Source organism: Colletes gigas, unplaced genomic scaffold, assembly GCF_013123115.1.
Source record: "Colletes gigas isolate AHSC1104 unplaced genomic scaffold, ASM1312311v1 Colletes_gigas_Sc00004, whole genome shotgun sequence".
Lineage (NCBI taxonomy): Eukaryota > Metazoa > Arthropoda > Insecta > Hymenoptera > Colletidae > Colletes > Colletes gigas.
The window spans coordinates 10,074,836-10,102,453 of NW_025106633.1; the positions used below are offsets into that span (position 1 = coordinate 10,074,836).

The following is a 27,618-nucleotide window of genomic DNA, read 5'->3' on the forward strand; positions in this document are numbered from 1 at the left end:
TTAAGAAGGTGGCAACGTCGCAATGACAGAGACCCTGCCTGCAACGTTCTCCGGGAGCGTAGGTCTAATGTGACGTCACGGTAGCCTAGTTGGGTTAGGTTTTACGCTGGAAATTCTAACGAAAAATTTTTTGTTTGACGATTAATGTTTTTCCCATCGTGTCTGCTGCACTGAGCGACGTGAAGAGCTAACGCAGTGGCGAACAGTAATCGTATTTCGTAAACCGTTCGATCGCGAGACCCCGCGCTATCGGCGTATATGAGATTTTAAACGGAAAATGAATCGACATGAAGGTACGTACGTGTGTGCTGTTCCCGACCAGCAAGTCAGCTTCGAATTTGCATTCGCTAAATTTGTTTTACATCGATGGTAGAATTTTTTGATCATGAGAATTTGGAAGTGCGCGTAGAAAAATTTATGCAGATTCGTCGTCGAGGTTACGAAATCTGCAAAGCATGAGATTTTTCGTAATACATTTCTTGCGAGCCCTGTACCAAAGGGTCTAATGTCAGAGGCCAGATGGCAGCACTTATAAAAAATTACTCCAATTTCTGTGAATTTGCAATGTTCTTCTCTGATGATTTCAGTGAATTTTTTTGCAATGTCATCAAATTTTAATGCCTTATCCTTATGAGATAAATAAAATTACGGGAATATATTTGTTGACCAGCTGTCAGAATACTCTACCAGCTGACTCCTTTTAAATTAGTTTTCTTGTTCAATCCCCTTCTCTTTCTGATAATGTTAGACCTGTAAAACATATTGGAACATATTCTTCTTATTCCTCGTTCTCGAGTTAGTTTCTTTTGTTGACCTTTTCTTAAATTTTAGATCTAATTTTAAACTATTGCAACATTGTTTATCCTATTGTAATAACATAATTTTGATATTAAACAATACAGTGTGCTGGATTTTTCTAGATTAAATGTTACAACGACGCTAGTAAAGCCAAAATAGTTACAGTCTGACTTGTAAATAGAATCGATATACATGGTTTTTTATATTCAAGTTGCATCTATGCATGTTACATAATTGATATTATAATTATCATATTAAAGATAAAAAGTGTTATTATTGATTATATTCGTATAGATATATTAATCTTTATCGTGTGCAATACAAGAAGCCAATACCATTCTTATTTTGATATATTGTCGTGTGTCGCGTGCATAAGTTACAGTTCTATGGTTAAATATTACTTTGTTGCGTGTATATGCGTGTTATATATCAAAATGTGAGTTTCAGTAAATAGTAAACAGTAAAGAAATGCATCAAGTTACAAAAATATTGCGGATGGAACAACGTTCCAGACGCAAATATAATTACACTCAATGTGAAAAATAGAGGATCTGCATTTAGTACTATAGTTAATTATCAAGAATTATATGTTATTCGTTTGTTTAATATTTGTTTCAATGTGATTTTCTTACATTACTTGTTCGTAATTACTTTTATCGCTTATACAAGATTAATTATTAATATTCATAAAATTATATCGGTATCTTTATGAAAATCTGAAACAACCTTTGTTATGAGAATTGTATGAATTTGCAGACAGATTTAAAAGTAGACTTAAGCAAGTTACTTTTTATAGATTTGGTTCAAGGTTACTGCACACATATGTATGTATACAGTATATATAAATATCTTTTGTAGGAACAACTGTATTTTTCTTTTGAAGCTCTTATTCTAAATATATACATTGTGCAGTATCTTTCCTTTGTGTATTATTTATCGGATACTGTATATGACATTGTATGTAAACATTTTTTTTTTATTTTTGCGAGTCCAGTAGCATGTCCATTTCAGTTGTATCGTTATGAAATATGAATTACTTATGAAGCATCGATGTACAATTATGTTTATTCCAGGGGTAAGTTGTGACTCCTGCTTAAAGGGGAATTTTCGGGGTCGCAGATACAAGTGCCTCGTGTGCTATGATTATGATTTGTGTGCCAGCTGCTATGAACGGGGTGCCAATACTACAAGTCACCTCTCTGATCATCCTATGCAGTGTATACTTACTAGATCCGACTTTGGTGAGACGATTGTCGAAATCTATTATGCGACGATTGCTTTATATACAACATGGTCGTGACAATTAATTCTTTTCTTTATTAATCGATAGAATTATATTATGGCGGAGAAGGAGTAAGTATAGAGCAGCCGCAATCTTTAACTTGTCCTTTCTGTACAAGAATGGGTTTTACCGAAGCTACATTGCAAGAACATGTTGCTGCAGATCACCCGGACACTTCTTTTGAAGTTGTACGTATAATTGCACATTTTGTGCATTTATATATTTATAATACCGTGCTATAAAAAAAATTTCTGTTTACAGGTTTGTCCAGTATGTGCATGTACCTCAGGAGCAGATCCTAATGCCGTGACCGACGATTTTGGAGCACACTTGAGTGTGGAGCATCGTAGTGGACCAAGAGATCTGATCTCTTTCCTAGATGAACCGTCCACAAGTAGACACAATCCTAGACGGATATCAAATTCATCTAGAGGTGTTAATGGGCCACGACCTCGCAGGTATGTATGCCAATGTACATAGTAAATTAAATTTAAAGTAAACATTACAGTATATCTTGGAGGTAGAGTACTGTATTTGGAGACATAATTATTTATATTTATCGTTTATTTGAATATTCCATAAATGGAATACTGTCCATTTTTCTGTGTACGTAAATGTGCCAATTTATCAAACGTGTTATGTTTCAATGCATGTGATCTTATTGAATAACATTTTTTTTCATTTGCACTGTAATATTTAATATTACCAGTCATTATTTAGCGTTCATTAAAATTTCTTAGTAATCATGTTTGGATATTGCAATCGATTTTTTTCTTAAAATCTATAACACATTTCTGTAGTTAAATATTTTTAAAAAGGACATTGAATAAGATTTCAGCTTTAGTTTATCATCGTCATCTCATCTTAGATAATGTTCATTGGCGTGTCATTGGACCTGCAGGTCCAATATGCATTTCAGTTCGTCCGGGGGATTGAGTCCAAGTAGTCGGGATAGTGGCGATCCAATTACAGAATTACTTTCTCAATTATCCGGTGTTCGTAGAAGTGGTGCAGCAACTGGTCAAAGTTTATCAACGCCATCACAGTTACAACAATTGCAAATGCAGCTACAATTGGAGCGGCAACAAGTTAGAGTGCGTATAATTTGATATCGATGGTAAAAATTCTTAACGAAGTTTCGTTAAATTAGAATACGTAGTACAATAAAAATATATTTTCCAGGCTGCTAGGCAACAATTAGAACGGTTACCTAGGAGGCAGGCTCAGCCTATTGGTTCTGTAAGTGGTGGAGGAACTACTAGTATAGGTGGTCATTCTAGCACTATGACCAGTGTGGTAGCAAATAGTACGAGTAGTAACAATAATGCAACTAATGTGGCTAACCCGTCCGGCGTATTATCCACCAATTCACAGAACTATATGTTTCTGTTGCCAAGGTATGTTAACGATATACGATAATGCACCTAAAAGCGAACAAAATTTATTTCGAGTGTTTACTGTAACATCGATTATTGAAATTGAAATTACTTGAATAAGAAAACGAGTATTTATTAAAATATGTGATATCCGTGTGACTGTTTACATACACTCGTACGTAATATATACATGCTGGTTCTTTGTCCGAAACATGCAAAACTGCATGTCATGGTCAGTGTATCGGCTGCCAAAAACTATATTCTAAGATGATCCCATTGGGCGTAAAACGGACGTGTGGCTTTTTATAATTTTTATTAAACAGCAATATTTATCTTTACTGACAATTTTGTTCATATTTTTATTTTTACAGATGCATTACGACTACTCTGTCTGACTCGCAGTTACAAGACATTGAACGCGAAAGTGCGAATAGGAGCCTCTTTACGCGCGAACTTATCGTCGGAACTCTTTCGCAAACATTACCGGAGTTGATACAGCAGCAGTCTGCGGCGCAAACACCAGTGTCGAGCGCGACTACCGCCACAACCAGTCCTGAAACACCAAATGCTATTTCTTCCACGGTTTCCACGAAGAAATTAAGTCTAGCTCAAGAGGCAAAAAGGGATCAAGCGACGAGTAAACACGTAACGCAAACTTCTACGCAACAGTCGCATATTGTTCAGGCCGCTGCTGGTAGTATGGGGACGGGTCTGCAAAGCCAAGGATTGCCCCCAAACTCGAATAACCTTGCATCACAGAATACACCTATGGTTCAAACACTGATGCACAGTGTATTACCTCAGCCATTGGTAAGTATGTATAAATTAATCGAACACATAATTACGGACAGTCGAAGACTACGCCGCAAGCAACATTCGCGGTGTTGCTCGTCGATTTTTATGAAACTTTGCTGGTTTCTAGAGCGGCGAGAAGTAAGGAATACGTGTTTTTTTTTAGCTGTGGTGACTCAAGTTAAAGAGGTGAAACTACCCATCAAGGTTTCAACCTTTCGATCCTATCTTCAAAACTATTGGATATACAAGGCATCGGTAAAAAAAAAATGAATAAGTAAGTCAAAAAATCACTTGTAAATACCGTCGTTCGCGTTACGCATGTAAGACTGACTGCCGTCTATCGTCTAAAGGAGATTTCCACGATTACTAATTTTATGTTTCTAATTCTCGATATGTATACAACGTCAACGTAAAAACGAATATATACTTGTAGCTGATTGTGAATTTCGAATAAAAATAATTCACTGTATCGTCTTTTCATAAATTTTGGAGGGTGTAAGTGGTGAAAGTGATTTTTTGACTTTTTTTATTAATTTTTTTTTTACCGATATTATTTTTCATCGAACGTCATAAGAGAATTTGTTTGTGTTCGTGATAGTTCTCTAAATAATTTTCGCTCGTTAAACTTGAGTTACCGGTCGTTAAAAAAAAAAAAATACGAATACGTTATTTTTTGTTGTTGCTCCACAAATCGCAAGGTTTCGTCGGAATCGGGACGGGGACACTTTGTGGGTGTTCCTTGTTACACAGAGAATTAGGATCCCGATTAATGTAATCCGGTATTTGTAATTCTGTTACATAGGTATTGCAGCAACCACTACCGCTACCAATTAGTAGATCTATCAGAGAACCGATAGCAACCCCGGCACCAGCATACCTTAGAGGTGGAGTTGGTCCAGTTGGAGTAACAGGTCCTTCACGTAGGAAGCCGGTTAGGGCTGTAGATGGCAGAAACCAATCTACGGAACCTCCGCCCCCACACTAACCTCTCCTTAGCCCGTACCCACCCACCCTGATTCCTCACAGGACCCTCTAGCACTAGTCCTAGCACTGTTTAGAACACCTCATCATTATTGTTATTATTATAATATTATATATTAATAATTATTCGAATGCCCTCCTCCTCACCCTCCCTATCTATCACTTTTTAAACTCTAATCTCGCCATCTTTTGTCGTTACGTGACATGGAACAAGGGCAAGGGCTGATTCGCCGACACATGCAAATAATGTACATAACTCACTTCTTGCAGTCATATACACATCTCGTACACGCTCCTCAGCGAGTCTTGCCACGTTCTTCCATATTGATTGTATCTGGTGGCTGTATCGGGCAACGTTAGAGAGGTTAGGTTGATCGGTCGATGCGAAAAAAATACTCAAAAAAACACCTGTAACCTGTAACCTATAGTTCATTTGACATCGAATGCCTCGCGAGGACAGAAACTTGGGAAAAAAAAAAAACAACACCGTGCCCGTCATACGCACCACGTTTTTCTTGTGTGTGTGTTTTTTTTTTCTTATAAATTGGTAAAATTTATTTTGGTCGTTCAGCTGCTGATATATTTTGTATTTTTAAGATACGAACACGTTTTATACGAGATTAAAAAAAATCTACCGTTGCCTGGGTTGGTCCGTTCAGATTTTAGAAATCATAATTTGTCGGGGCGGAATGTTTTTACGGCGGCGATTGACTAAATACTTTTAAACGTTACGTAATAATAAAGTCATCTACATGCTTTGCAGAATTACGTAAATTAATGTATATAGATGCTTTGTTATGCAAAAAAAAAAAAAAACTGTAGGCAATTGTACAAGCAATTCTAATTAATCAAATTGTTTCAGATAGGTGTTACAGAATCAATAATCGTAAATATTAGGTTGGCGGGCCGTTCCTTGGCCAGCTCGTCGAAGCTGCTTAGAAATTGGTGTTACAAAATGGAGGGATTAGACTGAGCTTCAACGTATCGATCAAAACGTGTCGCTTCTCTCTATGGAAATATAATTGTGTTTGCTGAAAGTGTTTACTCGCATCTTTATTTCGAAATACAATTTTTTTTTTTATTCGTAACGATCGTTCGCGGATCTAATCGCTCCATTTTACGATATGAAACGAGACAAATACTTGTACGTGTGTTTTGTTTTTTTTTTCTCTCGGTAACAGAGGTTTTACTTGGGTCTGCTACGCGCAAAAATTGTAAAAAAAAAAGTCGTGAACGTTTGCATTCTGGTTTCTTCGAGTCGGAAAGAATTCACGATACAGGGGATGTTCGTTGATTTGTATGAATATCGAGTGTGTGCGTATGACGCGTGTGAATGCATTCGAGATCCGCGACGAGTCTACTGAAAGTAGAAGTGCGATCGAAGGCGTTCGCAAAAACGAGTAACAGTTATGTTTCGATTATATTCGTCGTCCACCGCCCAAACCCCCTTTTTTTCTTCTAATTTTTGCACAGATTTCTCGTTTATCGTTTGTGTACATTTCGTATTGTAATTAATTTCCTTTATAACACTTTCTTATAGTTATTTTAATTTGTGGGTGTATCTGCAAGTCGTGGATGATAAAAAAAAAAACAAAGTAAAATTATATAAACACATATATATATATATATATATGTGTGTGTGTGTGTGCCCATATATATATATATATACCCACATAAACAGATAAAAAATTGAATGAAATATGTAGTGTGTGATTTTTTTCATTTGTTTTTCTTTTCTTTTTTTTTTTAATTGTCTTATGCTCTCGCATGTTTGGCTTTATAAAATTTATGATTATAACGTTACGAATAACCAAAGGTATTAAAAGTCGAGACGTTTCGTTTTCTGTTACCTCAATCCCTTTCGAACGTGTCACTTAGCTATACGCGCCTTATGCTTCGAACAGTCGAACGATTATTATTTATGTCCCCGTAGTTTGTGGTGTGTAAAATAGGGAAGTAACGATGTAAAGAAAAGAAAGGAAAAGAGAAAAAAAAAGTATACTAATTGCCTTAACACGGAATGCCTGAGAAATTAAGGGGAGACTCGAAACTTTTACCTTTTTTGAGGAGTGTGTGTTTAATTCGACGAAATCTTTGCGCATGGTACTTGGATGAAGTTACGATACACTTGTATACCGATCTAAACTAAATAAAAACGCGCATATCCGAGATTGTAAGAATAATGCAGATTATTATCGAAAAGAGAAAAGACGATAGATCGATCGCGTTAATCGCCACGCTTCTACGACTTGTAACAAATGATTCAGTCACCCTGTAGAGAATTTAAGAGGAATATACGAGCCTACGCGTTAGAACGAAGCAAGACTCCGCGCACATATAATACAAAATAATCAATCACAATGAGAGATAAAGCTAATAAATAACGAAAACAACTCCGATTTGCTATGTATATCGTATAACTTGTTGGTATAAAGCCGAAAATTCGACACGTGCGTTCAGTTTTTATTCTTGAGCTTTAAAGCGTAGCGAGTTTACGTTCCCCCTTGTTTCCACGTCACTTCGGGATTGTAAAATCTTAAACTTTTACACACACGCCTACTTTGCTATTAATATTATTTTTTATTATTATTATTTTTATCGCTATTATGTACTATACGATGTACTAGGGGCGTCCCCTAAATCATACCTTGACAAGTGGGACAGTGGAACAGTGTGACCGAATGCCTGTACGAACAGTCGAATACTGTATTAATATTGTTAGACTTTTATCGTTACAATTCTTTCCCGTAACTACGATTCCGAAAAATTCAGCATAATCTTAACGAAACGGCTTTTTACATTATACGTAAATATATATTATACGCATATAATATATATTTATCCGTAAGAACGATAAGGTGCCTCGGAGTATCGTCGTAAGTTTCGCGTGTTTCTCTCCGTTTTCTTTTATTTTGTTTCTTCTCTTAACAACGTAATACACAATTTAATACTCGTTTTCTCTTGAAAATTCGTAGACGTAGAGGAAGTGAAAAGAAAAAAAATCCATTACGTAATATTCCAGGATTACGATTATTGTATCGAAAGTTTTCGAAAAAATTAAAGGGTCTTTGGAAGCAATTCTGTCCGCTTTCTGTCGATGATCGACGATTCTCCTAGATATCCTTTGTCCGTAGAAAAGAAAAAAGAAAAAAAATAAAAAAAAAAGTGAAGACATTAATCGATCTTGTGAACACGAAGTAGAGGAAAAAGATATTTTTGCGTGGCTTAAACGGTTGTTTTTATCACGCCCTTATCCGCGCCTCGACGAACATCAAAACGACGAGAATTTTCGTGAAAGAAAAAAAAAAGTAAAGGAACAAAAATTTTGACAACGAATTTCATGAAAATCAGACGTTAAAAGTAAAATTTTGATCTCGTTACGTAAAGAAGGACGAATAGAATGCATACGACATTTCCCCTCTTTTCTATTCGACGAAGAGACTTTCACCTTCGAGCGGAACGAAATTTCGATTTGTATTTAAACAATATTTTACGTATCATTGCCTACCGTATAAATATAAATATATGAATAATAAACATATACATATAGATATACATACACATATATATATTTATATGTATACACGAATACACGCGCGAGCTACGTTCGTAAACATAAAACACTCGTACGTGTGTACACGTATGAAAGGAAAAGTTTAATAATAATATGCGGCTGAAGGTACACCGAAAACAAAAAACAATGGCAAAAGAGGAGGAGAAAAAATTTTTGGGAACCGAGACTGTAGGGAGAAACGAAATTTCTGAAATTTAATTGAATCTCGATGATTTATCGTATAGTACGCTCTTATCGCGATACCGTTTCTTATCGTTATAATCGATTTATTAATAAATAATAATATTTGGGCTTGTAATGTAGATAGTAGCCCAATCGAGCGGGACGGGAGTCCGACTGTAACATACCGACACGATAATTTTAACGAAGGGGACGTGTCGTTTACATAAAAAATGACACTCTGCCGTTCAACGACGCGCGACTAGATCGAAATCACTCTCGGATCAATGTACTCTATCGCCAATAAGCAAAGAAACAAACAAAAAAAGGGTTAAAAAAGAAAAGCAAAAAAAATTGTAAACGTGAGAAAGGAAACTTCCGTTTCTATTAAGGATATTTATTATACTATATTTTCCACAGTATTTTTGTACTGTGATATATATATATATACGTGTATGCACGATCAAGAACCGTCGCCGCTGCCTTCCTCACGTCAGAGTTTTCTTTTCCTCGAGGAATTTCGTGGTGATCGACATTGAACACGGGCAATCGAGAAATTTTCGAGCGACGAACGGAGGTAACACAGAATATGAGACTTAAATAAGCGAACGCGTTAAAATAATTTTAGGGGGACATCGATTCCTACGTATACATATACATATATATGTATAAAGATCGTCGATTAACTCGTCGAACGTATCGCGCGAATTTGCCTAATGTCGTTGGATCCGCGCGAGATCTCGTCACTTTGGGCGGATATCATGCCGTGTGCCGTGCAGGTTTCCTCGTCCAGATCCAAATGATGGGTGAAAAAATAAGTAAAAATAACTCGCGCGAGTTATCTTTCTTTGAGTCGATCGTTCGAGCGTATTATTATCAATAATATCCTAAGCCATTGGTATTTTCCACGAAAAGCTTGATAACTTTTAATTGTAATCCTTGCCAAAGGAGAGAAGCGGGTGGTGTACGGAGGAGTGCACGATAGAGAAAAATTTGTAGGAGCTAGCAAAGCGCATATATATGTATGTATCAACATTAGAAAGATGAGCGGGTTAACAAATATGTAGCGGCTTCCGTGGCCATTTAACACCTAGACACCGATTTCCTTTTTTATATTATCGTTTTATTTAATCAAAGGGTGGTGTACGGGATAGGAGGGTAGAATCAAAAAGAAAGCCGACGAGACGACGCCTCTCTACAAAGTCCTTTCTAGTTCGTCGAGCAAGCAGAGGAGAGAAAAAAAAAGAGAGAGAGACTGTGTGTGCATATGTTTACGCGTGCGTGTGCGCCCCTGTACGAGAGGGTTAGAAAGAGAACACATTTTTTCCCTTTATCTTTGAAGATTTTTCGCTTTGAGAACTTTTCGGTCGAAGGGGTCTTCGATTGTCTCGAAAGTGATTGTCCCCGTGGCCGGGGAAAAGACTATCGAGAAAGAAGAAAAAAAAGAGAAAAAACGAGACCGAAAATGCGTCTTTGGACACAGACATTGACCTACACACTGCATTAGCGTTGTTGCAAACTTATCGAAATCACGGACTTGTTCGTCGGCACGGCCGCATTAAGCGTAACGCGTCGCTTAGGATTTAAAAAAAATAATAAAAATGATTAAGAAAAAAAAGATTGAAACTAAAAGAATTCATCGATATCATGTGTGTGCAAGTTTCGATACTTTCGTAGGACGAATCGGCGATAGATGTCCTGGTCGTATTACGCAAGGCTGACCTCTACATAATCGGTATAGCGTTAAGTTTGCACGAAATTACCTTAATTCGGCCCTGCGCGTCGACACGGACGGTCAAAGTTTGTCATTCGTCGGACAAAGTGGATTGCCCCCTTTACTCTTGACGATGCTGCCGCTCAGGAAAGTACGTCTAAACGGCGTACATGGATTTTGCTAACGATTTTTTCCTAGCCTGCTCGAATACGTACATAATAAAATTACCAGCGCGGACGATTGTTCGCCGATTTTTACCTGATTTTTAAGAATCAACCGATATAAAAAATATACGAGCGTGATGAACGAAAGAGCGAGCGAGAGAGACTACAATGATAAACAGAAATACTGTGCGTGACACGTTGAAATGGAAAGTGTTGAGACGAATATTATTATTAAAGTACTAATAGAGAATTAAAGTGAAATCTTATACATAATAATTATTGAAATGTAAATTGTGTTGAATGTTGAAATGTAAACTCTGATGCTGAATATAATGGAAATTCGATTAAGCCGCATTGCTTATGTTTACTTTATCAGATCCAGGACGGTCTGAAGCGTATTTGAATTTGAATTTTGGCGCCGGACAGGCGCACGAATCCGTCGGTTAGAAAGAATGATTGCAGATTACACGCGACATTCGGTCATGTAGTGTGCATATATGGTGCCCGTTCGCGGTTCACGCTTGCAGTTTCGATCAACTACAAAAGTTTTTAGGAGGATTACAAGGAACTTATTGAAAATGGGACCTCTCGAAAGTGCTAAAAAAGTCGCGGCTTATAAAGCCGTCGATGAATATGTAAAGGTAATTCTCGTCTTAAACGCGTTACGAGAAATTACAGGTTATACGGATGCACCGGTATAATATTGTTTGAATTTTCCGCACGATTATTTTGCAGGATAATAGCGTTATCGGAATCGGTAGTGGGTCTACTATTATCTATGCTGTCCTTCGACTGGGTAAAAACTTTTTATCTTGCATCTACGTGCGATTGTTTACGATAAAGTGATCTAATGTGCTATAAATTCATTTTCGTTAATTTTACGTTTAATAATCGCGGAATGTGATCTTTGACCATGTCAGGAGATAAGATTGTACATTTCTTGAATGAAATTATGACTTGTACATTCTAACGTAAGAGTAATAAATTTTATTTCGATGCTTAATGTTATTGGCGGTATACGTTGTTTGTAAATGTAACGAGTCGTTAAAAAATATCTTTAAATAATTGTATTTTTCAGTCGAACGTGTGAAGGAAGAGAATCTTAACATTATTTGTATTCCAACCTCGTTTCAGGCTCGTCAGTTGATATTAAATAATCACCTTACGTTGGGCGATTTAGAAACCTATCCCAAAGTAATAAAGGATTTTCTTTTTATATTGTTTACGAATTAAGTTTCTATGTTGTTATATTACTAAATATTAACAGTTGGATTGCGCAATCGATGGAGCGGATGAAGTCGATTCTGAGATGAATCTTATCAAAGGTGGAGGAGGATGTTTGCTTCAAGAAAAAATTGTTGCTTCTTGCACAGATCAATTTGTTATAATAGCTGATTATACGTAAGCGTTAGGTTCTTAAGGAATTTATTGCCGATACTTATTTTCGCTAACATATTCTCATTTTTTTTTAGGAAGAATTCTCAGAAACTTGGAGAGCATTACAAAAAAGGTATTCCAGTCGAAGTAGTTCCTATGGCGTACGTTGCCATTCAAAGGAGAATCGAAAGTACTTATGGGGGAACTGTAAAAGTTAGAATGGCTTTAGCTAAGGCTGTAGGTCTTTCTTACAATTTTCTGAAATATTAACCAATATTATATTAAGTACATTTCTTGTTATGTTCTTTGTCCAGGGTCCAGTTATAACGGATAATGGTAATTTTATTCTGGACTGGGATTTTCCAGAAAATTTGAGTAATTGGAAAAATATTAATACCGAAATATCAATGATGCCTGGAGTCGTCGAAACAGGCCTCTTTATAAACATGGTTAAAAAAGCATTCTTTGGTATGCCCGATGGCAGCATTAAAGAACAATTTTAAGGTCTTTTGATAACATTGATTTAAATGTTAGGGATAAGTTTTACGATATGCGTGTATTGACTCAAATTTATTTTCATAATGTGCGACAAAAGGAATATTTGTCCTACCTCAGAAGTGATATTACATATTTATATTTATTTGTCATTCATACTTATTTTCATTGTTCTCATAGTTTTGTACATATCGTGATTTTGCATTACTCTTCCTACAAATGGAATTCCAAGGAGATTGTGCTATACAGACTGAAATATTTTCTGTACTTGGTTTTAGATATTTATGTAGTCATTTATGGAAAAGCGGTATATACTTATTATCCAATTGTTTTGTCTTAAGTATGCTGTGGAACGTGATCAAATAATTATGTAAGCGGGTTGTGAAACAATGAAATAGTGATGTAAACAAAAAGTTGAACATATACTGAAGTATATATTTCTATACTACATCAAACAGTTTCGTTGTTTATCCCATAATAACTTCCAAAAATATTCAATCCCATTACAATTACATTTAATCCTATATTATCACTGTAATCGATTATATCGAACATCGTAAGATATCCATTTTTTTTAGAAGTCCATTTTTTGGTATTGATTTTTTAAACATTGCGTTGAATATTTTTATCGTGAGTAACGTTGAAACTCTTATTATTTTCGACGAATTTAACTATAAAAAAGGTGCGCCCGAACAGGGACTCGAACCCTGGACCCTCAGATTAAAAGTCTGATGCTCTACCGACTGAGCTATCCGGGCAATTGATGTCTCAATTTTCGTAATTAATGTAGTATCGTAGATTCATATTAAAAAACTTTTGTTTTCAATTTTATCGGAAGCTTTATTTAAAAATAAATTACAATTATTTCTCTTGTATATTTTGGCTCGATTAGATACAATATACATCAATGATCTTTTACTTAAACATTTTTCGTTTTTGTACAATTTTTATAAAACAATTTGCATAGAAACGTTTTTATCGAAGAAAATATAGCAGTTCCTTTGGCATCGTTCATTCACTTTATGGGTAAAGAGAGTCGTATATCAACGGTAATACTACTCTCGACGCATGTCTTATTCATGAAGCATGAATCCGTTGTGATTTACGATATTAAGTCGATTAACTTAATATTGGCTATACATGTATATACTTGGTATAACGTTGAAAACCATTTGAATAGCAAAAAAACAAAAAAAATTAAAAGGAACAATGATAACGATATGCAAAGATTAATAATCGAATTCGACTTATGATAATTTTATTTTGTTTTGTTTAGAGCGGTGCAAGTGGAATTGGCCGTACAACGTTGAGATTAAGAAATTTTAATGTAGAAGAAACGAGGGAGAGGGGACGATCTTGCCAAGGGTTGAACGACCTTAGCGTAACTCAGCGGGTTCTGATGCGCGAACGTTGTAAGTACTTAAACCCCGCCTGCTTTCATTTGATTTACACACAGAACGTCTCTTATCGGTCGGTTTTTCGTGGGCCGCTTCCTGCCTTCGATTTCATCCTCGCTTCGATCTTCCATTTTCGGTGTTTGCATATTTTCAGAATTCTACTTTACCGCCTCGTTTACACGACCAAAACAACGTGTACACCACGGGGAGTTGAAAACTATCGAGGCGTTTCGTACCACGTTCCCGGAGCACTTACATCTCTCAGCACTCGTTGAGGATTTCTCGGTAAAAGAAACGTTATTATAATCGTCGAAAATGGAACTCGATTCGCTCAGGAATTAAATTCGATTAAATCGTTATTTTAATTCGTAGCGCCGTTTGAAATGACAATAGACACTAAATTGTCTATGTATTTATTTATTTATAGGTCTTTAATTCTTATTCGTGTACAAATTAATTTACTGTCCTTTTAATGGTCTTTCACTGTACATAGAATAAACGCAGTAACGCCTTTTTTCTTTTATAATTCACCAGCTGACCTGTAACTTAAACTATAGATGTATTCCGGGGTCAGGTTTAGCTTTGTAATTCTCAGCTCAATAAACGGTCGGAGTAATTCAAGTAGTTTTATCTTAGAATCTAGCCGCATACTCCTGCTGTTGTTCAGATATCCCGACAAGGTTTTTTGTCTTGTGCAGTCTTCTGTATCTATATAATTTAGTAGAGTATATGTGCCGTTTATTTTGAAAGTGGCGTAAGTCCATTTTCCAACAAAATCGAGATGGCTACCTTAATAGTTACATTTTTACATGATCTTTTCATTCTGAAGCAACTTGTTACTAATACATTTTAAATCATTAAGATTTTGTAACACGAAAATTTGCTGGTTAACGGAACTGTTCATCATTTGAGCCATCTTCTTCGATAAAGACATTTTTTGAAAATATCTCGAGATCTAATAATTCTTTTGCCATGGTACCTTAATCATTTTTTACGCAGAACGAACAGAAGAATCGATCTGTCTAAAAAAAAATATGCATTTCAATTTAAAGAAACGATGCAATTGTTAATTGCACATGCACTGCTGCATCTAAAAAAAATTTAAACGCCTACAGATGTAGTGCTCTTCGAGCAATGTATCTTTCTCCTTTGGCATTTTTTCGGAAATGCAATAATAACGGAGTTATGACTTGAAACAATTCCCACCCTGTATGTAGATACAACACTGTCAGTAAGTTGTACTCGAAATTCTTCTTTTCGGTTCATCAAATACATTAATTCTAATGTTTTCAGCGGTCAGAGCTCTTCGACCTATTTCACAAACGCAGTTACCAAGTCTCGAGAATGGTCTTGCCCTTTGACGCATCAGCGGTTGCACGAAACAGACGTCGAAGGATGTAACGCGTACTGGTGAGCAATTTACATGACCAAGTTGCAGAGGATACGCAAAACTAACCGCATTCCAGGGCAAGGAACATAAAATGTACGGTCGCGAGGACCATTATGAACGGTCATGCGTTCTTCGGGGCGTGTGTATTTACGCCCTCGATCGGTATATGAAGTAGAGGGGGTGCTATTTGAAGAGCCGACGCGCGTTTTCAACCCTCACACGCAGACTTGACTCCTTCGCGCGAACGACAACCCTTTGCCGGAAGACGCAGCTCGACAGGAAGTTACAGAGTTTTGGGACAGATCATCTCCAGATATCTTTCTTCGTACCGTGGGAACCTGATAGCCTGGACAAAAGATCCGCAATGAAGGTAACTTTTCCCTCTTGGTTTACTCAGTTTTCTTCTCTTGATTCTTTTGGAGCCTGAAAGACGTGAAACTTTGTACTCCCAAGATGCAGTTTTCAATTTATAACTACGCAGAGAACTACGTGTGACCTTTCAACGTCGAATGGATTATATAATTAAACCCATTAACTTTGTTTTTTGAATTGAATTTATTCTCCAGTAGCTTCCAAATCATTCGTATTGTTTTCGTCCTTTTATACTTGACTAGGCCTGCGTCTTCGATAGAATTTGTATCAGACAAGAAAATGTTCTGTAGTGTTTCCAGGTGTTTGCAAAATTAGTTTCTGAAAATGGAAATAGATTTAACAAAGTACTTTTTTATCAGCATTTGAAAGTTTCCAAAGACCTCAATTTGTATGCTTCTCCTCCATGCAAGATCATCAAATTAAAATATTTATTTTACACTTATCCTTTGCAAAATCTTCCCTATTTTAACCACATATTGCGATCCGGGGGTAGTGTTTGCATTCTTCCAAGCCATTCGCCAGGGTACACTAAGCGTTGCTAAACAGAAAGACACTGAAACAGTTAAATAATAGAATATCCAATTTCTCAAAAGTGAAAGTACAAAGTCAGTTTTAAAAAAATATTTAACGTGCAAAGAAATCGCCAAAATTATTTCACAATAGTACTTGGTATTTTAAAAATATAAAAAAGCAAAGACATTGAAGTTGTCCGTTTTCTCGATATATTTTCTATTTTTTTTAGCAAACTCTCAGCATTATCGCGCGTCGATTCTTTGACTGACAGGTTCTTAAACGGCCACGTTGTTTTCCAATTCACCTTCTCTATCAGCCATATAATTATATTTGAAATTGCCTATCAGGATTTCGAAAGGCGCGATCGGCTCGTTGAAAATATCTGAGATAATATCCGGCTAATGGGACGTTATTACATTATAACGAAGCGATTATTTGTAATCAGAGTACAGATTTAATCTCTGTTATCGATGCGTGGTGTTTTTGCTCGTTTTGAGTCGCGCCGTCGGTTCCGTTTAAAATCATTATTTGCGCGGATGACGAACGTATCGCTCGAAGGAACGATCGACCGACAGTATCGTTGGACATTAATTAACCGCAGTAGAAACCTGATTATAGTCATAAGCAGATTACAACAGTTAACATGTTCGAAAGCTTCACGTGCGACACTTATATAACCAGCGTGCTTATTAGAAATTACGCCGCGGCCCGTGTAATTATCGAGATTTCGTTATGGATTTTAAGCGTTTTCATTACCGTTTGCCAACAACTTTCTTCGACATTTAACGAAATAACAGTTTGTTTCTGGCTATCGATGAAAAGTTACATGCTCTTGTACGAATGATAAATCGTTTCGCTTGATCAGGCAATCAACTACGTCTGCTGCGCCTTGGCATTCGCGTGTATCGTCAAAATGACACACACCGAGAAGTCTCAAAGCAAGGTAAAATATATTCGTGAACGAAGAATAGCAATTATTATCGATAATTTAACGAATAATTTAATATTCAGATCCAACAACAATTCTTTGACGCTTTTACGCCAGACGAGTCGCTCAAGATGAAGAGACCGTTCTGCAATGCTTTCACCGGTGAGACATATTTAAAACAAACTTCTAGATCATTCCTAGCTTCCCTAGATCATTCTGTTGCGTTTGAATGTTCACAGGATGCGGGAAGAAGAGGAATTACCAGGAAAACCCGTCCTCTCAAGATTTCCAAGCGGCTGGCAGCGTTCGTCTGCCGCTTTCTATCTACAACGCGTTGCTGAGAATCGCATCTCAGAACATACGAAACACGATTGATCGTGACACGAACGATTATCAGTTATCGGACGTCCCGCAGGTATACTTGTCCGGCAAAATCCCTCTGCACAAGAGGCTCGACGTTCCATCGTCCTCGTTAGAGTAACTCGAACGCTTCGATGCACCGACGATGCGGATCTCGTTATGCCATAACTGGGTGAACAGAAAGAAACACATCGATTACACGTTTCTTCTTTATATGTATATTACAGAATTTATTCCGACGTTAGATACACAATCGATTTACGATTAGACGTGTTCCTTTCGTGAAATTGCTTCTACCTTTGTTGAAACTCAAATGAAAATTAATAAAAAAAAAAGCGTCTCTAGTGTAAGTAGAATATATCTATTACCGTTACCTAGCGACCTACATAGTGTTTAGATCACGATTCATTGTTTACGTTGTACTTATACGTATGCATAGCAGCAAAACCAGGTTTAGGGTAAGACGGTCTAGGCACTGTTTAGAGGGTGTCGAACTGTATGTATTTCATTTGTCAACCTGTTAACAAGCAACGGTATTAAATAGACAATTCAAACTACGAGTCTGATTCAAACTTAAATAGGACATTTCTACGGTTACTTTATTTCCTTAAATCTAATGTTTGTTGGAAACTTATTGTGTTTAGTGGTGCTTCGCTAAATTAATAGAGAAACAGAATTAGTTTCGCGTCCAAGGATCTACGGATAAAGGGTGAATTTAAAGGAAAACCGTCAGCTGTATCGTGATAGTTCCGTTCCAAAGGTATCTGGTGTGTCTCGAGGCGCGATCGATCGAAAATATCTTGGAAAAAAGAATTTTTCGCGGAACGCTCAATCCGACGCATTCTGGATTGTCTGGTTCTCCAGTTAATTTTGGACGATCCCAAAAATATTCCGAGCAGAGCGTAGACGGATCCCAGATCCTCGATCGTCGATCTAGCCGCGGCTGCTCGGTCGAATGATCTAAAACCTGAAGTTCATTCATTGTAGTCTTTATTTGTTATTTATGTATTATTAATATTTATATATTATTATTTGTTATTTATGTATTATTAACACTTTACCGACCGGTAGCGATTGATTAATCGGCTATCGGTCGGTAAAAAAGTCGATTAATAGGCTATCGGTCGGTAATGTGTTAATATTTATATATTATTATTTGTTATTTAAAATTGTTTTAAAGTCGTCGAAATGAAATTGCGTTACCTCGAGGCGTATCCTATGCGAAAACGGCCATTTAAGAAGGGAATCGTGACGACCACGAGTCAGTCCAATGCTCATGAAGACAGTGCCGTTCGAAAAATAGCTTGGTGTAACCTTGATGTACATGGCATATCCATTTTGACCGATATAAAACGTCCCACTACGCTCGGAACGAGCAGTTTTCCAACCGGCAAGCTTCTCGCTGAACCCCTTTATTTGCCAGTAGTAAAAAAAGGAACTCGTAGATCCTGGACATATCAAAATACCATCGAAATTATTACATTTTCGTCTTGTTCATCGTTACAATTGTCGAGCAAATTTTACTCACGAATAAATCGAAAATTTTTATTCGTTGTTAAAATTTGCCTAACTCTTATACGAGATAGACGAACCGTTTACTGATAAATTCGTCACGACGGTACTGTTGAATTTGTCAATTTCTAACTGCCTCGGTGACGGAGCATCGTTTTCGTCTTCGCGATAATTATTCTTGTTTATACTTTTCTCGTTCGTGGACGTTTTTAAGGATTTAGGTGAATCTTCTTTCTTCTGTAAAATAGAGTATAGTATCGTCTTGATCTCCCTCAATTCTCCGGTCAACTTATTCTCCAAACTTTGCAGTCTCTTGCCTATTGTTTCTAAAAATTGATTTTTGTTAACATGGATAATAATTATCGGAATTGAATTTGAAAAATAATTCCTCACTTGCGCTGCAAGCTCCGGTAATTACACTTCTAACAGTGGCGCGCGCACTAGCGACCAATTCTTCCGTTGCGATTTTACAAGTCGCGTATTGCGTTTCCGTCACGTCTTCTTCGGTTGTTCCATTTACATCTAGAATAGCTGAAATTTAAAAAAAAAATTTTTAATTTGTCCACAATTTTTCGAAAGCAAGCAACAGTCGTTTGTTGTATTTTAATAGTTCTAATACTTACAAAGTTTGGGTAGGCTTGCATCGCTTGCATCACACCAAGTTAAGTAGAGCGTACTGAGATAGAAGAACAATAAAACGCTCGATGTCATCGCGAGAAAAAGTTCAATAAAAAATCGCTCGAAATCGACTCCAGTTAAAAAAAGTCTTACTCCCCGTTGTTCCTAAAAATAGCTCAGCGTACTAAAATAATTAAAACTTTAAAAATATCTTACAAATTTTTTTTCAAGTAATTTAATTCAAGATTCAAGTATGCACGTTTAGGTATACACACCTATTTCGTGACCTGACGCCACGTAACTGCTCTCTATGTCTCCGGTGATTTATAAAATAGATGAATCCCTACCCCTTTGTAATCGACTTTTCTGTAGAAATCGTTCCTCGAGAACATTGTTTACATACGTACCCGAATCATGTAACATTTGTTATTGATTTTTTATCTCTCAAAAGTTCTTCTCTCGAACTTATGAAATTGTCAACTTTTAAAAAGAAACGAAAAGTACGAAGAAAACGTAAGAAATGCAACGAATAGAATGTCAAGAAATTTTGTTCGAACGTGTTTACTTTCCATAATACGGAAAAAGATATGCACGTGAACTTTTGAAAAAGGTGATGTCGCGACGATCGCATTTCGCGGTCTTTTTATCAATCTCTTGTGTCAGTTGCTGTTGGTTAGGTTGGTCTCGCTTTTTACTGTTGTATCCTAAATTAAATCGTAATCCATGTCATAAGATGAGCGAAAATGTACAAGGAACATTTGTATCGGAGAAAATTTCCAAGATCCGTTGGAAACATGAGGATTTCGAGGAGGCAAACAACTTTTTGACCGGTAGTTGGGATGATCCGGTAAGGTTATCTCCAGTAAACCCATTTTCCTCATATGCACATAAATACAGTGAAACTTCCGAAATAGATGCGCCTTCTGATGATTAAATTGTGATAAATAAATACTATATTATATCATTAGTTGCCTTATTATGTCTTATAAATAAAATATGTACACACGTGTTTCAACAATTTCATAATATTGAAATTTTGACTGTAGGTGAATAAACTAACGCATTGGACGTTTCAAGTGAACGATGATGGCGAATCTTATCCAGCAGTGGTTTCGTCCCATGCGATCCTTGGAGATGTAACCGAAATAAAGGTTTCTAATGTTTGACAAAATGTAACACCTTCCCTTATAGCTCATGAACATTTGCGAAAGCCCTTAGAACTCTTGTAAGAACTAGATTATCGTAACAGATTGTTTGATATTTCTGTACCAGCATTCTATCATTTTTCTTAGTTTATATCGAGAGACTTCTTTGTGGCGTCATCATCCATAGGCACTGTAAAATTATTACAAATCCATGAAAATCCATATTCTCAATTTAAAGAACACATGTCCTGGGAATTCATACATAAATTTAAGTAAGTTTCATGAATAGAGTCGAATCTGACATAATTTATCAACTGTCATATATTCCATTAATTTATTCTTATAGAAAATCGTCTAATTACGCATCTTGTACAGCACTTTCTACCTTTGAGCAAGATATAGTTTCTGTAGGAGAAGATGGGAAAATTAATCTCTTAACTGCTGGGCAAAAGGATGCGGTTAGAATCATAGGTAAATATAATATTAATGTAAACATGTAGTATTTAGTACAACATCCATTTCATAAATGTTTAATTTGTTTTATAGACGAGGCTGATAGTTGTTCTATATACTGCGTTGATTTCTTAAGGCATAATGAGATACTTACAGGAAACTTAAGAGGACACATGAAAGTCTGGGATTTAAGAAGCGACCAAGATCTACCTGCCACAACCTTTATGCTTTCGGATCAGACAAAAGTACGAGTTGTCTATTTTTATTTCTGGCAAATTAATTAAGTATTGTATATGTTGATCCTTCCCAAGTACTCAGTCTCTGGCAGAAGGTTACTAACAAAATGAAGTCTTTTACAGACTGAAGCTACAAGCATTGCGCATCATCCAACACAGAGGCATATTGTTGTTGCCGGTGGAGGTGATGGTAGTTTAACAGTATGGGATTTGAGGCACAATACATATCCCATGTCTCAACTGAATGCTCACGCTAAAGCCGTTAGCGAAATACTTTTTCATCCTGATAGACCCGAAAATCTATTCACGTGTTCAACAAGTGGCGAATTGTGGCACTGGAATAACGCTCAACATTCAAAGTTGAATTTGGGTAGGTTTTATATATTAAAAATGCTTGTCGTAAATTTGACGATGCATATACGGCAAAATGGCGTGATCTTTGTTTTAGATACTACAAACACGCATTGGTTAAACACAATAGGAACAAATGGAAAAGTTAATGTAATGTCGCTCTGTAGTGCTATGCACAAACCAATAAACAGTATTGACATTAACAGATCGACCTTGCTTTTTGGATGCGATAACGAAGCAATGTACATTATCAGGAATATAACCCTTTAATGGCTACTTTGCTTCAATTATATTTTTTTTAATTGTAATATATCTATAAATAAATATCATTTTTATTCCAAATTCATCCGTTTATTTACAATGGACGGGTATCGTGTTCATTTCAAATTTCAAATTAACACGTAAAGAATGTATTTTTTGCGCACTGTTGCGCCATAGTTACCTGCGAGAACGGCAGCTCCATCTCTCGTTGATTTACACCATTACGAATACAGGAAGCTTTAGCCTGTTAGTTTGCCATTTTGTGACGCCTTCTGTGAAAATTCGTAAACAGATTTTGCTTTCCTTGCCTGCGGAGGGACAAGAATTATGTCGAAAAGGAGGATCGAGGTTGTGGATCCGTATGTTAAGCGGAAGGCGTGAGTACATTATTGCATTTTCAATTTAAAAAGCTGAAAAATTGAACGAGACATCTTGCCATGTGCATTGATACAAGTTTTTTCAATGCTACCGCGCATCACATTGAACAAATATTGTATCCTTAAAATAATTCCCATAAAAGGATTCCATTTATCCTGATTAATAATACAACGAAAGAATTTTATCCGTCAACGTTTTCAATTTGTGGTGTAAATTTTCTCGGTTGCTGTTGACTTGTTTGGTCAACTCTGTCGCAAAGGTTCTCAACTGAATTTTCGTTGCAACGATCGAATATTATGCATTAACATATTTGCGAAAAAAATTATAATTAGAGAAAAACTTCTTTACAAAGATAGTGTCTCTGTGTTACGATCGATTATGGACACGTATCAAAGATGCACGAGTGAAAATATAAAAATCATTTGTTTTTTATCTAATTGGTTTTCCTAACCAATCAAGTGTTCTCAACCTTCATTGTTTCAGCGCCTCGTTATTCGACTAAGTTTTGTTTTTAAATAATATATAAATTTTGTTAGACATTTAGTTTAATTGTTTCTTGCAGGGATGGCTCGACATCTAACAGCACGACTGCACCTTCAACAGCACCAAAAAACCAAGTTCAACTCAATCCTTACAATGGTCTGCCTTACACACCAAGATATCACGAATTTTACAAAAAAAGAATCACATTACCCGTATTCGAATATCGTACTGATTTTATGAGATTATTAGCGCAACATCAATGTATCGTACTCGTTGGGGAAACAGGGTCAGGTAAAACCACACAGATACCACAATGGTGCGTAGAATATTCAAGATGTATTGGCATTAAGGGTGTTGCTTGTACACAACCGAGAAGAGTAGCGGCTATGTCTGTAGCGCAGAGAGTTTCCGAAGAAATGGACGTCGCATTAGGTAAATTGTACATATCACAGAATTAAACAGTTTAATATTTATACATGATTTATATGTTGCCAAATAGGTCAAGAAGTAGGATATAGTATTCGTTTCGAGGACTGTAGTTCTCCGAAAACTGTTTTAAAGTATATGACAGATGGTATGCTTCTTCGCGAAGGCATGTCCGATCCTATGCTCGACGCGTATCAAGTGATACTACTAGACGAAGCTCACGAAAGGACTTTAGCTACAGACTTACTTATGGGCGTGTTGAAAGAAGTGATTAAACAGAGACCAGATTTAAAACTTGTGATTATGAGTGCGACTTTAGACGCTGGAAAATTTCAACAGTATTTTGATAATGCACCTTTAATGAATGTACCTGGCAGAACGCATCCTGTTGAGATATTTTATACACCCGAACCTGAAAGAGATTACTTAGAGGCTGCTATCAGAACAGTTATTCAAATACATATGTGCGAAGACATAGTGGGAGACTTACTTTTATTCTTGACCGGTCAAGAAGAGATCGAAGAAGCTTGTAAGAGAATCAAAAGAGAAATGGATAATTTGGGTCCAGAAGTAGGGGAACTTAAATGTATACCACTCTATTCTACATTGCCTCCAAATCTTCAACAAAGAATCTTTGAACCAGCACCACCTACAAAGCCTAACGATGCTATAGGTAGAAAAGTAGTAGTTTCAACTAATATTGCAGAAACATCATTGACCATCGATGGTGTTGTCTTTGTAATAGATCCTGGATTTGCAAAACAGAAGGTACGAATACACTGCGATTTCTTCTTGCTATGTATTTATACATTGTTTGATAATTTCATTGTTTTTCTCAATAGGTATATAATCCCAGAATTCGTGTAGAATCTCTTCTCGTATCGCCTATCAGCAAAGCTTCTGCACAACAAAGAGCTGGCAGAGCTGGTCGTACAAGACCCGGAAAATGTTTCAGATTGTATACAGAGAAAGCGTACAAAAATGAAATGCAGGAAAACACTTATCCAGAGATATTGCGATCAAACCTTGGTAGCGTTGTATTGCAACTGAAAAAACTTGGCATCGATGATTTGGTACGTCGTACGTTTGTTTAAAACGTTGTTCTTTGGTGTTACATATATGCTGGACATATAATTTTTTTCTTTATGTTCTTCTGTAGGTTCATTTTGACTTTATGGATCCTCCCGCGCCAGAAACTCTGATGAGAGCTTTGGAGCTTCTTAATTATTTGGCAGGGCTGGACGACGATGGAAATCTAACAGATTTGGGGGCTGTGATGGCTGAATTCCCGTTAGATCCTCAGTTAGCGAAAATGCTAATCGCATCTTGCAATCATAACTGCAGTAACGAGATACTTAGCATTACTGCTATGCTTTCAGGTAAAGTATTAGTAAGAACGCTTTATGTTTCCGTGAAATGATATTAGGTTCATCCGCTCGACATCTCTTACCGTTTAAAAGCAAGATAATTGTAATGTAATAAAAATAAAAATTAATATAAAGTCAGAATCGTGGTAAGGAAATATGGTGTTTTATATTGATGATTGATATTGTATTAGTCCCACAGTGTTTTGTGAGGCCAAATGAATCAAAGAAGGCTGCAGATGACGCTAAAATGCGTTTTGCGCACATCGACGGGGATCATTTAACGTTGCTGAACGTGTATCATGCTTTCAAACAAAGTAAGTGTTTACGTAATCTTTCTAGAGAATTATGAACACATTCACAGTCCATTGACCCATATTTGGACCGGCATACTCCTATACTCGCACATACCTTGACCCGTATCTAGGCCAAGTACAGAATTAGAAGTTACGTGCTCTTAATGTAGAAAGCAGTTTATGTTTAAATTTGTGTATGAGTTATTTACAACTGTTATTGCAACAGAAAACTGTTCCAAAACTAATGAAAAGCTAAGGAAGTATTATAGAACATATTCATCACTTTTTTTATGTGCGATTGAAGAGAGTATGTTTATATTCTTAGATGAGGGACAGATGAGACTCGATGTGACTGTGACCGTGTTAAATTACATGATTCTTCATTTAATTGTAACTTGGATGCATTCCTTTTTCACAGACATCGAAGACCCACAATGGTGTTACGATAATTTCGTTAATTATCGATCCTTAAAAAGCGGTGACAACGTCAGACAACAGCTGAGCAGAATAATGGACAGATTTTGTTTGAAACGTACCTCAACGGACTTCACATCAAAAGATTATTACATTAATATCAGAAAAGCGCTTGTGAACGGATTCTTTATGCAGGTAATTACACAACAGATCCTCGATGTAATTAAGAATGCCTCTGTGTTATCAACACTGTTCACTGTTCATTAATTTCTTCTGCTTTGTAAACAGGTTGCTCATTTAGAAAGAACTGGCCATTATTTGACCATTAAAGATAATCAAATTGTACAGCTTCACCCGAGTAGTTGTTTAGACCATAAACCAGAATGGGTAATTTATAACGAGTTTGTGCTTACGACGAAAAACTATATCAGAACAGTTACCGATATCAAACGTAAGTCGTAACGAAACATTTGTACATCACGATGTCGTTAAAATGTATAAAAATTATAGAATAATTAACGAATTTTTGTTTTACAGCCGATTGGTTGCTAAAGATAGCACCACAATATTATGATTTACAAAATTTCCCACAATGCGAAGCAAAAAGACAATTGGAAGTGATTCAAGCGAAGCTAGACTCGAAACAGTATCAAGAAGGATTCTAACCTCTATGTATTTTAGATATTTTCAAAAATGACGCCAAACGGTTGATAATGTGTGGTCAGTCTGTTTTTTTTTTTTCGGCATTACGCCCGACACACAGTTCTTTCAAACATAATACCAAAACATTAAATGTTTTGAGTAACAGTCGAAAGAGTAGCTATCTACTCTGTACCTTCACTTCAATATGTAAAGAAAAAGACAAATTTTAATGAACGTTCATAATTTCGTACAAGCTTTAACGACTTGTGCATTTTTTAGACTCGTGTGCCGACAAATTTCTTAAAACATTTGTAGACCTCGTCCTATCCTAACATAAAACGAAACGAAAATTGACATTTAATCTGCTAGAGGCACGTGAAAGGTATAGTTGATTGATAAATGATTTATTTATGTACATTAAAGAAAAATTTAGTGATTAAGTAATTTTATCAGTAGAATTTGTTGATTGACGTTTGCACACTTGGAATGTAATACTATATAAAAGATAGATTAATTTTTGTATTCAATGTTGAACAAGTATGCTGAAGAGGATGCATACAATGCTTGATCATGGGCAATCGAAGGTCAATGACACTTTATAGAACCTTCAAAACAAATTGTATCCGTTTAAATGTTTTTCCTTGCAAATTTAATAGCATCGATTTACGGGTTATGTTTCACACGTTTTCCAAGTACGTACGTACAATTAAGAGCATTATATTTATTACGATTGTAATGTGCAAACAAACTAGCCACCTTATGGAATATTTTCATTTCCTTTATAATTAGCGTAGTTGCACCGTCACAATAATTTCACAGTAAACGTTCGCTGCAAAAACAAACGGTATTACAAACAGTGAAAGGAGCAGTTATAAAGAAATGGGAATAATACCATGAATTATAATACGAAAGATATTTTAAAAGAACACGCGGTAGGTTTGGCAAAAATCAAATTCTTATTTATAAATATCTAGCATAATAGAAATTGCAATTCACTCTTGTTGCTAAGAAAGAACTTAACACAGTGTTATTAAGTTCTATTTACGGGAGCATAACACGTTGTTACACAAGCGAACGATCGTTCGCTATCTCTGATCTAGAGCATCGCATGCGTTTAAAAAAAAAACACCGGTAAATTTTCTAGCTTATTTTAGATTTGAAAAGATATAGCAGTTTGTGGAAGTCGCGTTCACGCTACGAAATTAATTTTGTTTCCTAATTAAGAGTACGGTCTCGTTGTTTACGGGTGTTGCTTGTTTTAACACGTTGAGTAATTAGTTTCAGTTTTTTGTAAATAAAAAATTACGCAGGTATTAAAATGTGCGTATAGAAATCACAAAAATTTATGATCGCAAACAGATTTC

The 27,618-nt window shown here is 36.2% G+C and overlaps 6 protein-coding genes and 1 non-coding gene across 10 annotated transcripts; 5 read left to right on the top strand and 2 right to left on the bottom strand.

Moving 5' to 3' along the window:
• The first annotated feature begins 35 nt into the window (after nucleotides 1-35).
• LOC122394763 (E3 ubiquitin-protein ligase KCMF1-like) lies at nucleotides 36-10,401 on the top strand. 4 transcript variants are annotated; one of them, XR_006258920.1, is made up of 9 exons: nucleotides 37-293; nucleotides 1,872-2,039; nucleotides 2,129-2,268; nucleotides 2,342-2,538; nucleotides 2,982-3,174; nucleotides 3,263-3,477; nucleotides 3,828-4,266; nucleotides 4,415-4,525; nucleotides 5,054-5,176. XR_006258920.1 is itself a non-coding variant. In XM_043391878.1 (8 exons), exons 1-8 carry the CDS (start codon nucleotides 278-280, stop codon nucleotides 5,083-5,085), a joined length of 1,404 nt encoding a protein of 467 aa, XP_043247813.1. In that variant the 5' UTR covers nucleotides 36-277; the 3' UTR covers nucleotides 5,086-5,227. The 4 variants fall into 4 exon arrangements, 2 of the variants coding, with proteins under 2 accessions (XP_043247813.1, XP_043247812.1); XR_006258921.1 differs by having other exon boundaries at nucleotides 4,415-4,506; nucleotides 5,054-5,162; XM_043391878.1 differs by lacking the exon at nucleotides 4,415-4,525 and having other exon boundaries at nucleotides 36-293; nucleotides 3,828-4,270; nucleotides 5,054-5,227.
• A 937-nt stretch (nucleotides 10,402-11,338) lies between these two features.
• On the top strand, nucleotides 11,339-13,088 carry LOC122394790 (ribose-5-phosphate isomerase). Its single transcript, XM_043391925.1, has 6 exons — nucleotides 11,339-11,484; nucleotides 11,579-11,639; nucleotides 11,922-12,037; nucleotides 12,111-12,244; nucleotides 12,316-12,457; nucleotides 12,535-13,088. Exons 1-6 carry the CDS (start codon nucleotides 11,341-11,343, stop codon nucleotides 12,721-12,723), a joined length of 786 nt encoding a protein of 261 aa, XP_043247860.1. The 5' UTR covers nucleotides 11,339-11,340; the 3' UTR covers nucleotides 12,724-13,088.
• A 312-nt stretch (nucleotides 13,089-13,400) lies between these two features.
• Nucleotides 13,401-13,473, bottom strand: Trnak-uuu. Its single transcript has one exon. It is a non-coding gene; the product is annotated as a tRNA-Lys (tRNA).
• Nucleotides 13,474-15,742: 2,269 nt separating this feature from the next.
• LOC122394805 lies at nucleotides 15,743-17,961 on the top strand. Its single transcript, XM_043391943.1, has 4 exons — nucleotides 15,743-15,872; nucleotides 17,253-17,330; nucleotides 17,399-17,477; nucleotides 17,555-17,961. The coding sequence occupies exons 1-4, from the start codon at nucleotides 15,867-15,869 to the stop codon at nucleotides 17,794-17,796; spliced, it is 405 nt and encodes a 134-aa protein (XP_043247878.1). The 5' UTR covers nucleotides 15,743-15,866; the 3' UTR covers nucleotides 17,797-17,961.
• A 370-nt stretch (nucleotides 17,962-18,331) lies between these two features.
• LOC122394782 lies at nucleotides 18,332-19,898 on the bottom strand. Its single transcript, XM_043391906.1, has 5 exons — nucleotides 19,811-19,898; nucleotides 19,581-19,718; nucleotides 19,268-19,513; nucleotides 18,879-19,123; nucleotides 18,332-18,642 (listed from the first exon to the last, which is right to left on the bottom strand). The coding sequence occupies exons 1-5, from the start codon at nucleotides 19,896-19,898 to the stop codon at nucleotides 18,391-18,393; spliced, it is 969 nt and encodes a 322-aa protein (XP_043247841.1). The 3' UTR covers nucleotides 18,332-18,390.
• Nucleotides 19,899-20,478: 580 nt separating this feature from the next.
• LOC122394778 (nucleoporin Nup43) lies at nucleotides 20,479-22,271 on the top strand. The gene is made up of 7 exons (XM_043391903.1): nucleotides 20,479-20,652; nucleotides 20,852-20,956; nucleotides 21,098-21,222; nucleotides 21,297-21,421; nucleotides 21,497-21,648; nucleotides 21,763-22,009; nucleotides 22,088-22,271. Exons 1-7 carry the CDS (start codon nucleotides 20,539-20,541, stop codon nucleotides 22,258-22,260), a joined length of 1,041 nt encoding a protein of 346 aa, XP_043247838.1. The 5' UTR covers nucleotides 20,479-20,538; the 3' UTR covers nucleotides 22,261-22,271.
• Nucleotides 22,272-22,489: 218 nt separating this feature from the next.
• On the top strand, nucleotides 22,490-27,502 carry LOC122394758 (putative pre-mRNA-splicing factor ATP-dependent RNA helicase PRP1). The gene is made up of 9 exons (XM_043391871.1): nucleotides 22,490-22,628; nucleotides 23,192-23,544; nucleotides 23,612-24,306; nucleotides 24,381-24,611; nucleotides 24,698-24,917; nucleotides 25,097-25,219; nucleotides 25,617-25,807; nucleotides 25,901-26,063; nucleotides 26,150-27,502. The coding sequence occupies exons 1-9, from the start codon at nucleotides 22,579-22,581 to the stop codon at nucleotides 26,275-26,277; spliced, it is 2,154 nt and encodes a 717-aa protein (XP_043247806.1). The 5' UTR covers nucleotides 22,490-22,578; the 3' UTR covers nucleotides 26,278-27,502.
• Nucleotides 27,503-27,618: the final 116 nt, after the last annotated feature.